This window comes from Amblyomma americanum, chromosome 8, assembly GCF_052857255.1.
Source record: "Amblyomma americanum isolate KBUSLIRL-KWMA chromosome 8, ASM5285725v1, whole genome shotgun sequence".
In the NCBI taxonomy this organism is placed as follows: Eukaryota; Metazoa; Arthropoda; class Arachnida; order Ixodida; family Ixodidae; genus Amblyomma; species Amblyomma americanum.
This window is the reverse complement of record NC_135504.1, coordinates 115067102-115079475: the sequence shown is the minus strand read 5'-3', so window position 1 is coordinate 115079475 and position 12374 is coordinate 115067102. Positions and strand designations below refer to the sequence as shown.

At 47.6% G+C, this 12374-nt stretch overlaps 1 protein-coding gene across 1 annotated transcript; it reads right to left on the bottom strand.

Moving 5' to 3' along the window:
• Positions 1-6438: 6438 nt before the first annotated feature.
• LOC144100650 (uncharacterized) lies at positions 6439-8938 on the bottom strand. Its single transcript, XM_077633529.1, has 3 exons — positions 8787-8938; positions 7153-7278; positions 6439-6718 (listed from the first exon to the last, which is right to left on the bottom strand). The coding sequence occupies exons 1-3, from the start codon at positions 8886-8888 to the stop codon at positions 6509-6511; spliced, it is 438 nt and encodes a 145-aa protein (XP_077489655.1). The 5' UTR covers positions 8889-8938; the 3' UTR covers positions 6439-6508.
• Positions 8939-12374: the final 3436 nt, after the last annotated feature.

Below are 12374 nucleotides of genomic sequence, written 5' to 3'. Positions count from 1 at the left end.
GGTGTCGCATCAAAAAGAGAGGGTATATTGACGGGAAAGGCAGAGAGGTTGGCCGGAAAAATAAATATTTGGCCTGCTACTCTGCACTGGGGAACAAAAGAGGAGCATATTGTACAAACGTGTTACAAGATATCCACGGGTGCATCATTTGAAATGATCGAAAGCTGGAGCGATGAATTTGAAGCCAAGCTGGTGGATGTATGGTTCAAGCAGAAAAAAAATGTTGATGCGACAGGAGCTAAAACGAAGGAAAGGAGATTATAATACTCTGGTAATGAAAACTCTCCCGACATTTTGCGATCCCTCAGCACACATTAGAATGGAGGCAATTCTAGTGGCACGACTATTCTTTGCCTCTCATTAATTTGTTGTGCGTTAGCTGTTTGGCTAATTAAGACAAACGAAATGCGACTCCAAATATATTCATCGGTGGTGCTGTCCTTAGTTTGCAAAAAACCTGCGCAGTGAAAATATCAAAGATTTGAAACGAGAACCCCTGTGATGAATTCGACATATTCGAGGGGAAAAAAAACAGACAGGCGCGCAGATGCGACAGCGCTTTCTGAAGCTGACAGCTCATTACGCGTGTATAAGGGTAGCAAACGTACTGCGCTGACTCAGTTTGTGCGCATATAGCCTATGGGCGAATACGATAACGGGGCATGTCATCGCCATGGACACGTTAAGGCAATACGTGTGACGAGTACTGAGAAAATTTCAGTGCAGCACATACAAAAGTTTTGTGAAGAGAAAAGTTGAGCTTAGCAGCGAGTTTGCGTTGTTGTAATAAGGAGCACTGTGCATAAGCTACGCACGCAATATCTCGCAGTTTCGGGCATTCGGACTTTTTTATGGCTGATAGCTAGAGATGGCTTGCCAGCTATAGTCGCTGAAATTGCAGTTGGTCTCGCCTGCAGAGGGAGACAGGAGGAATATGCATGCAGACTCCTTCAGAGTCCGACCCGGAAGTGGTACTCGTGATTTGAAGCTAGTATAATAAAAAAAGTCGTTCTGTAAAGAGTCAGCTCATTGCTACAATCCGCTGGTCAAACGAAATATTAATTTAACAAGAGTGACCGCATGTTGACCAAACGGCCATAGGCGAGCGCACTAGTCAGCCAGTGGTGTCGCGTAACGCAATCAGCTATGCTGCACTATAGGCTGTTCTACCCTCCGTTCTTTTGTCAGTTTCAGTGAAGATTTCTATCGCAGCCGTTTCAAAAAAGGTGCTGCCAGAATGGAGTAAATGGGAGCTGTTGGACCAAAATCTTGGGCGCACCATGTAAATGGGTAAATGCAGTCAGCTACATATTCAAATGCTTATTGAAAAATAAAAACTCCACGGGAAAGACGCATAAGTACACAGCAGAGAACTGGCGTGGAACTAACGTCCGCAGGTTATGAAAAGGCTGAGAGCATGAAAGAAATAGATAAAGCAACGCAATCTACAATTAAAATTCATTATTATATCCTCAAAATCAATGCTGCCCTGATGATGAAAATAATGACCTGAAGGACTATTTGTTTGAATTTGGCAGCGCATTTCAATTTCCCATCAACTCCCATTCACCACTATTCACATAGAGCTCTTGGCTATCGTCGCATCCCCATGCAGAACACCTACTCCTGGTCTACCAAGCCCTCGACTTCTTCATTGGAGTTGAACTCCGGCTGAAATCAAGGGGTTTCCTTCTCGGCGAGGACGTGCCGAGTTGGCTGTGCGTAATGCTTATCACACGCTACATTTTACGGGATGGACAGAGAAGAAAGGAAGGACGCAGACAAGACAGAGCGCGAACTGAAAACTGCTTACCAAGCGACGAAAGGTAATCATTTTTACACATCCTGATATATTTATTGATTATTATTATATTTTATACATCCATCCTTGATGAAATGTAAAACGTGTAGGAAATAGCGTACCGTGTGTTGTATGAATGTCAGCGCAGCGACCAGCCATGCCCGGCAAGCAGTGTTTCAAAGCTACCTGAACTTCACCTGCTTTTTACTTCAGTGGCATTTTTTTTCCACTTTTTCCACTTTTCCACCAACAATTTTCCGAGAATGAAACGAAGTTTATAGTACACTTTATGCTTGTTCACTCCTACCCCCCCCCCCCCCCTTAATCTCCTTTGAACAGTCCAATATCTTTCGTAGTCACTGCTGCCACAGGAAAGAATGTTTTGAGGCAGCCGACCTCATACATTTGTGGAAATATATAAAAAGGTAGCCCTGACACGCAGGAAGCAATTCTACTGTGTCCTATTCTGCGGCGAGTATTGCGACATTTCCGTTTCTGGGAAACCGCACGACGTATTTCAAATCCAGGACTGGTCAGCAGGCTGTCCAGCCCTGAGCAAGAGGCGGGACCGTAAATCAAATGAACAACCTCGTTCCGGCCAGTATGAGACAACCAGGAAAAAGCGAAATCGGATTTCTCTCAAAACCACCTCATCCTGTGGGCGCTGTCAAGACGCGGCGGCCCTTTGTTCCTTCCAAGCCGGCAAATTCAATTGCGATGGTTTCGCGAGTGCGTAGGCACTACTCCTTGTTCTGATCATTCCTAAGTTGGGTAGATTTTGAAATTCTTACAGGAGCGTTTCATTGCATTCGTCCGCAGTTTTGCATAATTTTTTGGTATTCTTGATTTACCCTAGTCTCTTGAGTATTGGGTCTCAACGCACGATTTCTGCTTTGCAGTGTCGAAAGAGACAAGGGGATGCTTTCCTGCTGACATGATTTGCGGGGCGTTTTACCCAAAACCGTGAGCAACTTAAAAAGAAGGGTTTTTGAGTTTTAATCCAGATTTTTTCCGGAAAAGATTGTCAGTGCTGCATTCCTACAGAATAGTGCGATGACGCGCTCACCATCAGTCTGGTTAGCTAGCACCAAAAAGTGAACTTTTAACTAACTTTTAGGCTCCTTACATTTTGAGAGACTCGCAGCCAACTGCAACGAATATATATATATATATATATATATATATATATATATATATATATATATATATATATATATATATATATATATATATATATAGGAAGAGAGAGAGAGAGTTCTTTGGAATTTATGAACTTCCATTCTGGTCGACGAAGCAGCGCATTTCCTAGGCCGCACGTGGCCGAAACCAAGGTCCCGTGATCTATTCTCTGCGCGCCACACACGGGCGCGCCTGTCACATGCTCTCTGCCCACCAGCCTCCCGCAGTGGGACGCTGCAAAACGACCTGTTGATATCTGCACCGCTGTGTGACGCACACTCGTAGGTGTGAGTAGCCCTCTTTCTGGTCGCGCGCTTTCGATTTCGCCCGTTGATATTGGTATTGCCAGTTCAGACGTGTCCAAGGCAAATGTTGTAAAAATGAATTGAATTGATATTAGAGGTGACTCGATGCGGTGACTTTCTTTTCCTTTGTGCGCATTGGGTACAAAGAAAAACAACATCTAGCTTTGTCTACGCCCCTAAAAAAATCAGCTATTCGAAGGTGACTTTGGGTATTTCACGGTCGACGCTATATTTTGGCGCCTTACTCTGTCTTCGAATTGTACAAGTTTCACCTATTTCGATGACGGATGTACCGAACTTGGCAGTAACAATACCTGCAAGAGACAAGCATAAGGTTACCATTTTCAAAAATCCTCTCGTGACAGCTTTCTCCTCATTCTTTCTTCACAAATTTTTGCACCTTTATTGAGCAGCAATGCAAACGATTCATCCTGGCAATTCCACTGGATGCGCCGCCGCGCTGGCTCAGTGGTTATGGTGCTCGGCTGCTGACCCGAAAGACCCTGGTTCGATCCCGGCTATGGCGGTCGCATTTCGATGGAGGCGAAATTCGAGAGGCCCGTGCACTGCGCGATGTATGCGCACATTAAAGAACCCCAGGTGGTCGAAATTTCCGGAGCCCTTCACTACGGTGTCCCTCATAGCCTGAGTCGCTTTGGGACGTTAAACCCCAATAAACACCTGAACCAGTTCCAGTCTATGCAATTCTCACACGTTACTTCATCGGATGAATCCTCGCCAAGAAAAACGTTAAACAGCTGAATTCACTGAAATTTTCCTTTTCAGTCGCATGATCTTGAACACTTACAGTCGATAATGACATTCAGCACGGTAGTTGCTGAAAACAACCTCACTCGGGGACCAGGAAAGAGCGCTCGGAGATTTGGAACACTAAGGAGTGATGCCAACATTTGTGGAAGCAAGACTTTGAAAGTACACCACAGCACTTCTTTGTAAAAGGTAATAAAAATTGGAGGCCCGTTTGCCCATTACCTAACGTATGTATTTCGCCTGTTAAATTGCTTATTAATCGATCAATTGAAAATAGATCGCGAAAAAAGGAAAGCCTGTTTTACGTGACAATTCAAGGGCAAGATGGCAAGTTGGAAAGCGCTTGTCAGTCGCCGTATGTGTTGCTTTTTGGTCCTTGTCCAAGTTTTGCGCCCACTTCAATTATACGTGACAATAATTGTGCAGACATCCATTTGAAATTTTTTCCCCATACATTTCGCTGTATCTGCGAGAAATGAAACCAAAGACTTAAAAAGCATGGTGTATGTGTTTAGGGTGCGCAGTTCAGAGAAAGAAATTAGCTGCAAGCGACTTCGTATACCACACCAAATTTGTACGCAGCGAACTTAGTTATGCTTGATGCTGCAAGCGACTTTCTTATGGCTACGGCTCGCCAGTGCGCAAAGGCTTGACACTTTTTGAGGTGCCGTGAAAACGACGTCCACACCAAACTTGCCTGCTATCTTTTTAAGGTTTTGCGATACGCGGTAAACGTTAGGCACCACCACATATATTTTTTCGGCCTTGCTTCCATGACACTGCTGAAAGCAAGTTCTCTTTTCTCGCTTACGTAGCTGCTTAAGCATGCCTTTTGCGACAGTCAAGTCGGCTTTTTTTTTAAACTTAGGTGTGGATGTCGTTTTCATGGCACCTCAAAAACTGTCATGCCTTTGCGCACTGGCGAGGCCTGGCCATAAAAACTAAGCTCGTTGCGTGCAAAGTTGGTTTTTTTACGAAGTTCCTCTGAGCTGTGGCCGCGTCTATACAGGGCAGACTGATCGCCGCCTCAATGAACGGTTATGGGAACAGGCGGCTTATTTTAAAAACCCATTCTAACAACCTGCCTAAGTATTGTCTGAGCTTCAAATGTAATCCACTTTTTGGAAAAAGAAAAGTTCTTAACCGTCCTAAAGTTCCACTAGCAATGGAGGTTCTTGAGGCGTCATTCATTCTTAGGTTAGGAAGCGATAAGTGTGTAAGTGAAACGTCGGTTGTTCTGGTGCGAAAGGAATCTATGTTTCAAAATGCTGAGTAGCTTTTCGGGTATTGCTGCTTGAAGGTGGAAGAGGTGCTTCCGGTTTCTTTTCGCGCCATTTTTGTCGTCGTTTAGCACCTGATTATCTTGGTCCAGCTTGCCTTTATCTATCCCCCTCAACTTAATCAGTGGATAGCTGGGCATGTGCATGGAGTTCCTCGAGCTCGTAATTCTGCTTCCGATTCTTTCAGTTGCAACTTAGCGCTCGGCGTGTGTCCCTCTCTTGTCCTCGTTTGTCCCGCGAAAAGCCCACCTGCAAATCATGACTTAAAAACAGGCTTAAAACTCCACTTTACTCTTTTGTCTTTGTAATTGCAAGAAAAGAATACGACGAGTTGCTGTTCGATTATATTACAGTAACGGCCTACTCTTTCAAGGCAGTCAAAAACCGGACTTTTAGAACGATTCCAGCGTTCACACACGCTCGTTATGACGGCCTTAGAGGTCAAATACGAGGCATAACACGTTTTGAACTCCCTCGAACTGTCTTTACCTTAATTCATATGCAAATTGTGGTTGCGATTTCACCACCAAAAAACGTTTGTCGACGTTCTGGAGTCCTTATTCTAAGCTAATGCTCCCTATGTTCCAAAAATCGTAAAACAAAGTTTCCCGAAGAACAGAATATTATCTTGATTATATCCTTAGTGGAATCCCCTAAGCATTTGTAACATGGGAGAAATAACTCATTCGTTTCCACCCAAGTGCACCACACAGATGGGAAGGAAAGATATAAAGCTCCACTGAATGTTTCGATTTGGTGAAAAATTCTTGTTGGTCGGGTTGCGAACGCGGGACCACCGCCTCACCGAAGCCGTTAGACCACGACCCGAGCCAACCGGGACGGCTAGCGTGTGGAAGGACGAGAGCGGTATGATCAAAATCCTGAAGAGGCAACGATATTGGCCCAGTGTTGCGCGTGGGCAGGCGCCATTGAGTATTTACATCCTAATTATAGATATGTTCTCGTTCAAATTGTATCGAGAGAGGGATTGCCGCATTTTAATTCACGAGTGCTAGTACGTCCCGAGCCGTACCCTATATAAAAAAAAACTGGAGATCATGCTAATATTGCACTTTTGTTCAGTCCAATCGTTGGTGGTCTCTTTGCTGCGCCGGTAGAACCGTGCTGAAAGGCTTCTCCAGGCATGGTCAGAAATGGCCAACACACTATCCTCACGACACAACTTTCGTGCATCGTGCCTCGTTGAAAATATTGCTGGCGAGACTTCTGTAGTAGTCCGTGACATTCCTAAGGGCCTTGAGGCGGCTGTGCTTTCCAAACTTGTTCCTCGTCCCGCACTCGTTGGCGTAGTCGTCGTAGTCGACGTCGTATGCGGCGATGCCGAATGCGACGTCCAGCGCTATGTCCTTGACCTTGCACAGCTGCGTGTAATCATTACGAAAATAAAACATCCACGCGGATTTTTTAAAACCCCGTTTCTATGATCATCACCGTTTTTTTGGAGAAATTTATGTTACGGATTAACCGATAAAAAATAAATATGAAGAAAAATTTGGAAGAAGCTTACGACCAGGTATACATGACATGTTTTTGCTCTGCGAAGCCGCCCCTTAAACAATGAATTCGCCAATCAAAATTTAAAAAATAACCAACTTTGTCAGTAGTAGTGACCCCGGACAATCATAATAAGATTTCTAACACTGCTCAGCAGAAGTCCGGTTTAAAAGCCTGGATGATTTTCTAAGCTATATTATACGGTCTAGTGGTACACGCATGCTGAAGTTGTGCACAATGCCAAACTTGTTCAGATAAAAGGGAACTGAGTTTTGAGAAAGATGCGCGAAAAATCACCTACTTTTGCGGCCAGTCCCGCTTCATTATCGTACGCAAACAATGTCCGGTTCCTTGCATCGTAAGTCAGCATGGCGTAATGTTGGGGCTGGTATCTTAAATTCTGACCGTAACTGGTCCCCCTGCACACCTGTAAAAGAGGCGTATCGAGATCTCACCAACCGGCAGTGGCGATGGTATCCTTCCAGAATCTCTGTAGCCATAGCGGCGTGTTATCTCTAAGGCGTTAGTTACAATATTATGCGGGTGAAAACTGGCTTTATACATAAGAAAAATTAGCTGGGGATTAACTACTGCTGAACCTTGTTAGAGAGCGAAAGCTCTGGTGTATCGGGCTAGTAGGCGCGGCTTGGCGTCTCTGACGTAGAGTGCGTTTCGCACACTGGAGAGGCAGGGCGCCCACCTTGCCACCCTGGCAGGTGGAAGTTAAATTAATGGTTCATCGCGAGAGGTTGGTCACCCAATGAAGGCTGCGGCCTATTCTACCGCCCTCTATCGGCCAATCGAAAGGTCAAAGGTCAAGTAGTGTGACGTTATGATGGACCACATATGGTAAGACCTGTAGCCACACTTGACCTCTGGCTCACTTGAAGACCAATCCCCAACGCAGGGCGAAATCGGCTTTACGAAGCTTCGGCTGACGCAGTGCACCTGTTGGCATGAGCTGCTAACTCTGACGTGTTCCCGCCGTCTCCCATTTCATGGCTGAATGCGGCCGTCACACCATATTGTGATCTTTGCCCATGGAAAGGTGGAGCCAATAGAGAACCCTAGGAAGATTCACCGCCTCCATTACTGCTGCTGGTGGCATTTGGGTGAATTCGTTGAGGCGCTGAATCATGCCAATGTTGTTACTTTTACCCTAGTGCGCATTCTGTGTTGATGGCAATGGCTATAGCAGCCGCACCATCCGCAACGTGATGCCCTTTACTTTTATGTGTATTTCTTTACTGCAGGTCTTTTTTCCCATCATTTGTGGTCTCTGCGCCGATCGTTAGCTAAAACTCAATTTAGCACAGAACGTAAGAAGGGAATGCTGCGCGTTTTTTAGGTGTGGTTCTTTTTCTTATAAAATCAACGACCACTGCATTCCTTTGCAAAAATGCCTTCAGTTATACGAGAACTCCAAAGCCCTCTAGTGGACCAAAAACCAATCGTTTGTCTGGGGCAGACGCATGGACAGGCATTCTCCTCCCAACCATTATATACATTTGACGGCGACAGAAACTCCATCTTCCATAATTTTATCATAGTCTATGACATTTGGACCAGTTTAAGGCACTTGGTACACAATGTTAGTCGTACTCGCTACCAGTTCATCATTTTGTTCTTGATACAGTCTGAGGAAGGCGACGATGTAATTGTGCAGCAGGACGCAGGAGTGTTCTCTTCTGAAATAACTATAAAGCTGGCATCAAAACTGGCTCCACTGGCGTAAGAGGAAGTGCTTCGTACACCTTTCGATACGATACAAAATTATCTCAACAGAAGCTTAGCCACTTGCGGTCACACAATTCTACACTGCTCCACGCAAGGAGCCACTCTCGAAGAGCTAAGTAGCCGCAACCTCGATCTCTTCCCCTCAGGATACTCATTCTAGAGGGTGGCGTTGCAGATAATGTAGCTGCGCTCGCTCACCTGTGCGTAGCTTCCAAAGGATGTTGCTATGGGATTCTTTTCACATCTCGAGAAAAACTGCAGCGGCTCTCCCTGAGAGGCCCTTGTCCAGCGGCCTTTCATGGTTACCGAGACAAGGGGAAGGGTTGGCAGCTGTCGCCTTTCCCACTCCCCGGCGCCAACGGGGCCGTGCGACTGCAGGACAAAGGACACATGAGAATAATTCATAAGGCCCTTTGATTTTTACACTTGTCACTCACATACTGGGTGTTTCAGGAAATACCGCCACAGATTTTTCTTTTCAAATAGGCTTGCTGAGCCATAACATGCCTTTTGCGGGAAAGTATAGAGTTTGAGGTTGATGCCAGAAAAAAGGTAAATCCTGTAACGGGTAAGATTGTCAACTAAATATAATATATAACGTTTTAACTTTTGGTGTCGGGCGGTTGGTTGTGATTAGACATATTTAGCCACCTGTAATACTAACAGAATTTTTAGAATTTCAATATTGCGTATAACCTCTGCGCTGTGGCGCAGCGAATTCCATCGCCCCACGCGCCATTTCGAAATAGCGCAGATATGGAGTGTTCGCAGCCAGTGTTTGCCGAAAAGCACCGCTATTGAAAGAATAAAAAATAAGGTTAACAACTGTTTATCTGGCGGAATGTGCGCGGGAGTCAAACTGTACACGTACTGTTTTCCATGGGCCATTCCGCTTGCCCAGACCAATTGGTCGTCTATTTCCAATGCCCAACAGTTGCGCTGTGCCTGAGGTCGACGAGCTAGAGGAAGAGTAAGCAGCATCGAGAGATTGTGCGTGTGCAGTTCGCAACTTCATCTTGGAAGTGCTAAAGAGGAGCGTATTGACAGGAACGGAAGCGCTGGGGTCGAGGAGGTGGAGAAAAAAAAAGGTAAAGATAAAACCTTGCAGTATGAAACTAGCGATGAAATGTTTAGTCTTCTTCTGTAATTGGCTCACCGCTTGCATGTTTTCAGTTACCTTGGCCCAGCTAAGCGTACACGGTAACTTTTACTTACGTCCATGCTGTTCAGGCGCTATCAGCCGCTCGAGCACAGTGAAATGTTCACCTCAAAACGTTAAACGGCCAGAGTAAGCACAAAATATAGCAAAGTAAAGGCAACTGCATATAATACCGAAAGCTACTGGACAAGTTCAGTCGTCAATCATGGCGTGCCTATGGAACCAAATCTCCAACACAGAACGCGCATTTGACGCATTTTTCATTACAAGGTAAGTTGATGGCTACCGGAAAGGGAGAAGTCGCCTATGATGAAATGTTTCGAACAAACGACCATGGTGGTTGTCGTTTACATTCCAGAGCTCAGGTTTTCGACCAGCAGTGCTCTGCGGGGCGAGTCATCTCAATTCCTAGGAAAAAGGCAAAACGACAGTGGGCTTATTCCAAAACGAGCAAACACCAAATGAAACGAGTAGAGCGTGGATCCGTAACGCACATGCTTGGTTACTGTCGTGGTTACAGGAAGCAAATAGAAGTTTGCAAGGTATGCGGCAAGGTCGGCCACAGGCGCGACGTGTGCCCAACACCGGACGTTCGCGTTTGCCTTGCCTGCGGTGTTTCTAATCCAAGAGAGGGCCACAAGTGTGTCCCCAAGTGCAAGCTCTGCGGCGAAGAACACCCCACCGGGGACCGCCTCTGCAGAGCCAAATACAAGGTTCCATACGTCGTACGGCGACGGCGATGGGAACACCGTAACGCCGAAGAAGAGCAAAAGCAAGCACTCGAATCAAGCTCGTTTCCACGCCTCGGACGCTCCCGCTCGCGCAGTGCGTCCCGTAGTGGATCCCGCAGCGCGTCGCGCAGCGCGTCGCGCCATGCCTCACGCCACGCTTCCCGTCATGCCTCGCGCAGCGCATCCCGCGGCCGTGACTCATCTGACGGGAACAGCTTCGGCGTTCAGCGATCGCGCTCCCGTGACAGAGTCAGCTGGGCCGACGCCGCAAAGGGCGGAGTTAAAAGCAGCAGCGCTAGCTCCAGCAGCGCCACTAGTGGCCGAACCACGCCGAGCAGCTGGCAGGCGTGGATTACCAGCCCCTACTACAAGGAACTCGAACAACTCCGCGCAACCAACGCGACGCTGGTAGAAACCACGCGCCGGCTCGCCCAAGAACTAGCCGAGGCCAAGAAAGAACTCCAAGCACAGCGAGCCCAGCCAGCCACTGTCCCAGCTCAGTCATCCGAGACACGTACACCCGCCGTTATCACCGAGCAGAAAACCGACACGCCATCACACCAAGGCACACAATCAATGGATACAACCCAAGACGAGCCCCAGCCGGAGCAGACCACTGACCCAACCCCCAAGAAACGAGCACGCACCTCATCACGACAGTACAAGGACCTGACCCAATTGGAAACTCAGCTCGAAGCAAAAATCAAAGCGTTCGCCAACACCTACGCCAGCACGGCTGCCGTCACCGACCAACGCCTGGCGCGGCTGGAGGAGCTGATCACCACGTCCTTCTGCACCATACAAGAGCGTTTCGCCTTCATTGAACAGACCCTTAAGCCCATAGTACGCAGCCCCACCTTTGTGGCGCAATTCTCCAACCACCCATACCTTCAAGAAGAGACGCAAGCCCCAACTCCGACACAATCATGTCCCAGCCCCAAGCCACAATAGCATCGCTACCGGGCCTTACGGTCTGGCAGTGGAACTGCAACAGTTACAACAGCAAGAGAGCAGTGCTGCAACAACACATCACCACAGTAACCAAGAAACCCGACATCATCCTGCTGCAAGAAACGGCGACGGTGACCCCCACCCTCCCTGGGTATCGCGCTCATGTTAGCCCGGCGGAGGGACGGGGCGTCTGCACGTTCGTCCGCAAAGGGCTCACGTTCATCGAGCACCAACTCAAACACGGCCGCAGCAGGGTGGAATATACCTTCACCGAAATCATCCCAAACAAACAACGGAAAGGCAGCCTGTTCATCGCCAACATCTACAGTAACCCCAAGCACCAAACACAGAAATTCAAGACCCTACTAGACACAGCCAGCACCCAAGCCAAAGACAACACGTTGCTGATCGGAGGGGACTTCAACGCCGCCCATCGAGCGTGGGGTTACGTGAAGGATACGGCCAAGGGACGGGACCTATTACAAGATATCCTGGACCACAGCTGTGCCCTGATCACGGACCCCGCTCATCCCACCCGCATCGGCAACTCCGTAGCACGAGACACCACACCAGACCTTACGTTCATCAAGAACGACCACACGGGCAAAGTAACGTGGCACAACACCGGCGTCGACCTGGGCAGCGACCACTACATCATCTAAATAACGATACCGAACCAATTCCGGGGCAACACCATTATGCACAAGTGGACGGACTGGGACGGCTTCCGTAAGGGACGTCCCACCACAGCACAAGACATCACCGACATCGAAACCTGGACGGAAGAGCTTTGCGATGCTGTGCACTCGGCCACCAAAACCATCGAAACGGACGAGGACGTCATCGCCATGGATAGCCGCCTGGCCCATCTGTTCGAGGCCAAACTTTCGATACAGGCGCGCTGGAAGCGGCAACGGTGGAATCGCAAATTGAGAAAGAAGGTAG

Excerpts from the sequence above, each read along its gene's own strand:
- LOC144100650 (XM_077633529.1), bottom strand. The coding sequence starts at position 8,888 with ATGAAAGGCCGCTGGACAAGGGCCTCTCAGGGAGAGCCGCTGCAGTTT. Across the intron at positions 7,279-8,786 it reads CCTTTGGAAGCTACGCACAG|GTGTGCAGGGGGACCAGTTA; the intron begins GTGAGCGAGCGC and ends CCTCTTTTACAG. Across the intron at positions 6,719-7,152 it reads AAGCGGGACTGGCCGCAAAA|CTGTGCAAGGTCAAGGACAT; the intron begins GTAGGTGATTTT and ends GATTACACGCAG.